The sequence below is a fragment of the Neophocaena asiaeorientalis genome, unplaced genomic scaffold, assembly GCF_003031525.2.
Source record: "Neophocaena asiaeorientalis asiaeorientalis breed wild unplaced genomic scaffold, Neophocaena_asiaeorientalis_V1.1 scaffold464, whole genome shotgun sequence".
Lineage (NCBI taxonomy): Eukaryota > Metazoa > Chordata > Mammalia > Artiodactyla > Phocoenidae > Neophocaena > Neophocaena asiaeorientalis.
This window is the reverse complement of record NW_020174569.1, coordinates 1,125,068-1,132,712: the sequence shown is the minus strand read 5'-3', so window position 1 is coordinate 1,132,712 and position 7,645 is coordinate 1,125,068. Positions and strand designations below refer to the sequence as shown.

Here is a 7,645-nt window from a genome sequence, read left to right as displayed (position 1 = left end):
CAGGTCTCTCACTGCTGTGGCCTCTCCCGTTGCGGAGCACAGGCTCCGGATGCGCAGGCTCAGCAGCCATTGGCTCACAGGCCCAGCCGCTCCGCGGCATGTGGGATCTTCCCAGACCGGGGCACGAACCCGCGTCCCCTGCATCGGCAGGCAGACTCTCAACCACTGCGCCACCAGGGAAGCCCGGATTTTTGTTATACTTTAATCTAACATTTTTAGACTAGGAAAGTGACATGTCATATATTCTTAATATATCTTTTACTTTGAGGTTTATGCATAAAATAATATTTTGAAAACTCAATTTACTCACTTTTGAGAAGCTATTTGCAAAATAGAATAAATGTACTTTTATATAAATTTTTAAAATTTTGAACAATTAAATTTTTCTCTCTATATATTTTAAGAATATTTTAAAATCCAAAATCTGTAGGTAATCATACATATCTAAAAATTATCTGCTAATTTAGATAATGAATATAGTTCTAGCTCAGTTAGTTTTAAATGATTTAAACTCGAACAATGTTGCATAAAAATAAAAGTAGACTATAAAAGAGAATGAAAAATAATTTTGGTGTGCTTGCTAGAAGGACAAAAAAAATGCCTGAAGGATAAAAAAGAAGAAAAATTATGAATTATTTCCCTGTTGAACCAGCAGATGTCATGTTTCATTGTTACAGCCTAAGATTATTATAAGGGCATTTCCTTAGTATTACTATGTATACTATGTGCTTCTTACAAAACAAGTGTATAAATATTAAATATGATTGGCTCTGAAATCAGAGAACAAATTTGTGGGTTTTTTTTTTTTTTACTTTTAAGATAGATTTCTCAAAGTCAGAAAGCATTTTTCCTTTATCAAGTTTATCCAAAAGAGGTTTAGTACAAAGTATGCTCTGAGACGTAGCAAGCATATTTATATTTAACTATAACTACACAAAATCATTTCTTATCAGTAATTATTTGTTGCTAATCAATATTATTTATGCACCAGCTAAAAAAGCTTTTCTCATCTTTAATTCTAAGATGGTAACAATTATTCAACTAAATTAAAACTATATCAACATCCATATATCATCACCATATCTATTCTGTCCCAAAATTTATCTGTCATATGAGACACTGGAACTGGTCATCTCTATTTCCTTTTCCAATCTAATATTTCATGAAAAAATATTACATATGATGTCACTCATATGTAATGCAGAATGTCAATGCAAATAAACTTAAGTATTTTCAAAAATACATTGAAAAGCCTTCGTAACAATCTCTAATTAAAAATAAAGTTGAAGATAGAATTTTATAGTAAAATTGGCTCTATTTAGAATATTCAAATGAGGGTTAAATTGTAGCTTAATTTTTCACAACCCTGAAAATAGATTTTGATAGACAAATTCATGTTTTCACAATGTCATGAGAATTTTTTTTTTAACTTCAGTGTCAAACTGCTTCAATAACCTGTAAAGTATTTATTTAGATAAACAATCAGTTCTAGTATTATGACAATTTGCATTTACGACATGCAGCTAGTTTACCCTTCTGGCAGTCAACAAAAAGCAGGATTAGAATACAGATAATAGAAACATTAAATGGAATTTATAAATAAGTGTGCTTAAAACAATTGAAATAATACAAGAAACAGTAGGCAAATGTTTCATAGCACCCTAGAGATTTGAGATTGTGCCTTACCTTGATGGCCATTTTGTGGACAGTCACTCACCCATATCGACCCTGCTAAATGGCAGTTAGGTATTGACTAAATACCTCTAGTGAAGGGAAAATCATCCGTATTCAGAGAGGATTGCTAGAACATTTCTAAGTCAAAATATGTATCCTTTAATACCCACTCACTGGCATTCATCTTATTTCATAGATCTGTTAAAATTTAGCCTGTGATGGAGTTTCAACTCTCAGACAATGTCATTTGCCAGTTTTTGAGAGATTTTTTTTTCCTTTTCCATGCTAAATAGACTTTATTCTCTTCTCGTTTCTATTTGAATGTATCATTCCTTTTATGAAAAACGTGATACTTAGAACTAAATCTAATACCCCTTGTATTTCCCTCTTGGCTAAAAAACAAAAGCAAGCCCCTCTTCTCCCTGTGCCCCTCAAAAAAATAAAAATAAAAACAATAAGCAAAATGAAAAACCAACCATTGAGACTCTTTATCTCCTCAATTCAATCTAGACACTAATGTCTAATGAAAACACTCTAAGTTGACATTTCTCACTTAAAAAGCTCATTACTTCATTTATAGGTTTTGGATGCTTTTTTTTTTTTTTTTTTTTTCGCGGTACGCAGGCCTCTCACTGTTGTGGCCTCTCCCGTTGCGGAGCACAGGTTCCGGACGCGCAGGCTCAGCGGCCATGGCTCATGGGCCCAGCCGCTCCGCGGCATGTGGGATCTTCCCGGACCGGGGCACGAACCCGCGTCCCCTGCATCGGCAGGCGGACTCTCAACCACTGCGCCACCAGGGAAGCCCCTTGGGTGCTAATTTTTAATCAAAACCCCTGTCTCTTTATTTAGGCTACTACTAAATGTACCTCCTCAATAACAGTTTGGGAAATTCGGCAGGAAATACAGGTTGTCAGTGATGTTTTGATGTTTTGGATATTGATTCCTTCATTCAGTATATTGTGTTCCTCTCATCTAGATTTTGCTAAGTGTTGTGAACATGAATTTGTGCTATCATTTAGTTAGTAATAATAAAAATATCATACAACATATAGAAGAAATAAAATGAATGTGATGGCTCTTTTCCAGAGACCTCCTTCTATGCAAGATTGTTTATATAGAGTTGATAATCCATTTTCAATAAAACTGAATGAATATTCATAGAACATTTTTTAATGCACACAGTGTTGATATAGGAGACTTTTCCAAATGTTACTAAAATTCAGATATGTAATTCAATGTATTTAATTTTACTAGTAAATTTGTCAAAAATTAAATTCAGTTCATCTGACGTTTTTTTCCTGGTGAACCTCACCAGGGTAATAGAGACCATCACTTTCATTCTTAGTGTTCAACATTCATACTTTAACTATATGTTATAAATTCTTATGAATCAACTCTTCTGCAATCCCTAGATGATAGATGACTAATGATGGAGAAAAAAAGAACCAGGTAAGATATATTCCTGCATACAGGAACCCAGGAGGAAAACCCCAGGAGGACATTTAATATTTAATCTAATTTCAAAAAAAAATCTGTTGAATAATGTACAACTTATTAAATCATAATCCAGTAAAAATTGCAAAGCTATTTGAAAAGTTGGAGAAAATGTAAACAATTTCCAGGAAGACAGAGGCCATACCTCCTCGTTCATTGCCTAGAACACTACTTGGCATTCAATAGGCTCTAACTAAATACTGATTTAATAAATAAATGTATTATTGGTAAAAAGTAGATGGTGTGAAAAAAATCTATATTTCAGAATATCAAAAAGTTGGGATACTTCCCTGGTGGCACAGTGGTTAAGAATCTGCCTGCCAGTGCAGGGGACACAGGATCAATTTCCTGGTTCAGGAAGATCCCACATGCTTGGGAGCAACTAAGCCCGTGCGCCACAATTACTGAGCCAACGCACCACAACTACTGAAGCCTGCACACCTAGAGCCTATGATCGGCAACAAGTGAGGCCACCACAATGAGAAGCCCGCACACCACCACGAATAGTAGCCCTTGCTCACCTCAACTAGAGAAAGCCCGCACGCAACCATGAAGACCCAATGCAGCCAAAAATAAATAAATAAATTAATTAATTTTTTAAAAAGTTGGACATATAATTCCCATGGTCTGTGTATTTTTCTATTTGGCAATTAAAAGACAAAAACTGAGATGGTTTATGTATGTTACATATGCTATGTATACCTCACATATCCTTAAAATCTAAATAAAACCCTTTTTTGTTATTGACCAAAGTTCTTGTGTTGTTAAGTTTCTGTTTGGTTAATTTCAGTTTAGTGACCAAAGACATGGATAATATAAACACAAATTGTCATCTTCACTGATTTTTTTTTTGACAGAGTTGATCATTTACTTGTTGACATACTTCTTTTTTAATTATTTATTTATTTTTTCTGGAAGTATAGTTGATTTACAATACTATATTAGCGTCAGGTGTACAGCATAATAATTCAATATTTTTATAGATTATATTCCATTTAAAGTTAGTATAAAATGATGGTATATTTCCCTGTGCTGTACAGTATATCCTTGTTGCTTATTTTATATAGTAGTTTGTGTCTCTTAATCCCATACCCCTATCTCACTGATGTACTTCTTTTGATTTCTAGGATGCCACATTTAAAATTTTCCTCCTGTTCACTGGTTGTTCTGTCTCAGGCCTTTGTGGGGTTTGTTATCTCCTCCCATATCTCTTAACCTTGGATTGCCCCAGTGGTCAGACCTTAGCCTTTATCCACACACACTCCCTTGGTTATCTCATCAGTCTCATGGCTTAAATTTAAACTCTTATGTATATGCCTGTGGTTAGCAAGATTATGTCTCCAACCCTGGCCTCTCCTGAATTCTAGTCAAGTGTATCCCACTTAATGGCTCCGTTTAGATCATTCAAACTGTTCAAAAATAATTTCCTGATCTTCTCCCCCCAAATTTGATCCTCCCATAACTTTACATATCAGTTGATGGAAACTTCATTCTTCTGGTTGCTTAGACCAGAAAACTTGCAGTCATCCTTGATTCTTCTCTTCCTCTTACACTGCTTATACAACCAACCAAGAAATCTTCTTACATCTCTTCTCAAATTCTCCAGAAATTGATTAGATTTTAATCACATGACTTTTTAAATACAAGAATTACTTATGGAACACGAAGTAGAAAGTAATAAAAGGGCATAAAGAATAAGTATGTTTAACTGTAACATGTCATTTAAATTTAAGGACTTTTTCTGTTTTTAGGAAAGGCCTATGCTCCAGAATTCTATTACGATACCTACAATCCTGTGTGGCAGAACAGACACCGTGTTTACTCCTACAGTCTACAGTGGACTCAAATGAATCCTGATGCAGTAGATCGGATCGTTGCATACCGGTTGGGTATTAGGCAGGTGAGGAATTTGTCTTCTTTTGTGTGTGTGTGATCCTCTGTGAAGACCTTGTTACTATGATGTGTTGCTATAAAGTTTTAATCAATTTGCATGAATTCCAGAATATATTTTTCTATATCAAAGATAATATTACCTTACCCAGAACTGTTCCAAATTATTTACAAATCTTTGAAATTAATTTATGCATTTTTCACTATGACAGGAGACATATTAAAGTGAGCTTTCTGAAATCCTTCATCATTACATGTGCTATAGAAATTACATGATATAATTTCTGTGAAAGAAACTAAGATGTTCTCACACTTACCTATACTGCATAATTCTTTGTCTTGTTTCCTAAGCTAGAGATTCTACATATTTTTATTCTAAGAGGTTCAAACTATATATAGGATTTTTAAAAGCTAATTTAATGTGTCTGTAGAATAGAAATGTTTTGGTAAAATGAGAAGAAACAATGAAATATGATGTTTTCCTAAGGTAGCTGAAGATTATAGATTGTGTAAAAATATCATAGCTTTTTCAAATGAACCACTGTTAAAGTCAGTTATCCTTCGTTGGTATAAATGATATTTTTGAAATTTAAATGTAGGTCTTTACATTATTTCCTGTTACATAGTAGGTTATCTGGAGTGACTATTTCAGCATAACAAAACGTTTTTGAAGATTTATTTGATTACCACATAAGCTATTAGCTCTCTTTCACATCTTTGTATTATCATAGATTTGTAAAATGTGTTTTCCCCTTCCTTAGCTAAATCACACAATAGCATTTTGAGTTTGGATAGTAGAAAGGACAGAATATGCTTGGAGAAAGATTGGTCGACCATCAGCAATCCACTCAGTGTTACTATCATAAGACCAATGTTTTTTTAAATCTTGTTAACAAAGTTATAAGAAGAGACTATGTAAGATACATCATTAAAATTAAGATACATTGTAAGTTGAACATTCTTATCCTTCTTGTCTAAGTATTCACAGGTCACAGACATGGTAGACAGGAGTGGATCATTTGGAAACTTTTTCTATTACTCTCATTTACTTTGGTCCCTAAGTAAATCTGAGTAAATCCCAAATCCATATCAGAATTGTTTGTTGTACTCATTCTAATTTAATGATAATTTTTCTTGATAGAGAAAAAAGAAAGAGCAGCAGTCTCCCTCGGTTTATGGGCTTATCCCTTTCTTTTTCTTTTCTCAACACAGGTAATATTTTTAGATCTTTTATATTTGGAGCATCTTAGCACATTCTTGACTTTAGACACCTCACATTCATTTCCAAGTCCTTACTACATGATTTGGTCATTCACATTCATCTTTTATTACCCTTTTTTCTGGTTATAGGTTTTTTTGCAACAATAGAGTCAGAATTTCATCTTTAGTTTCTCACCTTCTTCCTCAGCTATATTTTTTTGGAGTGTCTGGGTAACTGCCCTTTGCTTCCTGTATGCTGAAGGGCTGCCTGTTTTAATCTGCGGAATTAATTTACCCAACCCTACTCATCATTCCTTTCTTTTATGCTAACAGTCTTCTAAACCTTTGTTCCCAAAGTCTCCATTATGTATGCAAGTCACCTTCTCCATGAGTCAAGTTTAACAGAATGATTACTATCTCTGTCCTCCCTCTCAACTGGAGCGATTTTAGGAGAATTAGACTTCCTCCTAAGAGGGATCCACCTAATTAAAGCCCTTCCTTCTCATCCATATCTTGTACTAGTTATTAATACACTAACTTCTATAATTTTTTTGGCTAGGATTGCTATGCTATTTTCCAATGACAGTTTCTCTTCTTAGATTTTCCTTTCCTGATATGAACATCTCCGCTAAATTCCTGCCTTTATGTTTCCTGATCATAAAACTAGTATATAACTCCCTGATATGCAGTGACACACATTTCCCGGTCTGTGTTCATCCTTGTGAACAAATTAGTTAGGTAATTTCCCCCTACTCTGCTACTTTACAATACATTATATATGCATGCATATATGTGTATAAATTTCCCCTTACTGTGTTTTGTGAAAATTATGAGCTCCTGACACATCTGGCTTCCGATTCTAGCCAATCTAGCCTTATCATTTTTAGCTATATAACCTTGAACAGGTTTCTGAACATACCAAACCTAGGCTCCTACTTGGGAAGTTGAAGATAATGATAACTGTCAGGCATTCGAAGTGTGGAGTGGAATACATCCCCCATTTATCCCACAGGCCAGGTTCCCTTGTGCAAGGCACTCTCTGCACAAACATCTGTGGCAATTCTTGCACTCATCTGCCTGGGTTGTGTAACAGTTTTTTTAAGTGCATCTTAAGAGCTTAACATATCTACCATTTTTATTTCAGTTTTATTTAGTACACTGTATAACCTGGGCCTAAGTATTATTCCAAGCCATGATTTTCACAAAATAATTTCTAGACATTTTTTTCACTATGTCTTATTTTTATTTCAAACCTGCTGTCCTCCATAATATCCATTTTACTGATTCACATTTTTCTCTTCCACTTTGAGTCTTATTTTAAAGCCTTCCTGATCAGATCGATGTCTGCTGCTAACACTATTCTTCCCAAGTTTGTGAGATTCATGCT

At 34.4% G+C, this 7,645-nt stretch overlaps 1 protein-coding gene across 1 annotated transcript in view; it reads left to right on the top strand.

Annotated features, from left to right (window-relative positions):
- Positions 1–7,645, top strand: part of MDGA2 (MAM domain containing glycosylphosphatidylinositol anchor 2) — an 803,556-nt gene that overhangs the window by 718,043 nt on the left and 77,868 nt on the right. Inside the window, exon 10 of the mRNA XM_024757993.1 lies at positions 4,920–5,068. Coding sequence (XP_024613761.1) covers positions 4,920–5,068 — 149 coding nt within the window. The remainder of the gene's footprint in view (positions 1–4,919; positions 5,069–7,645) is intronic.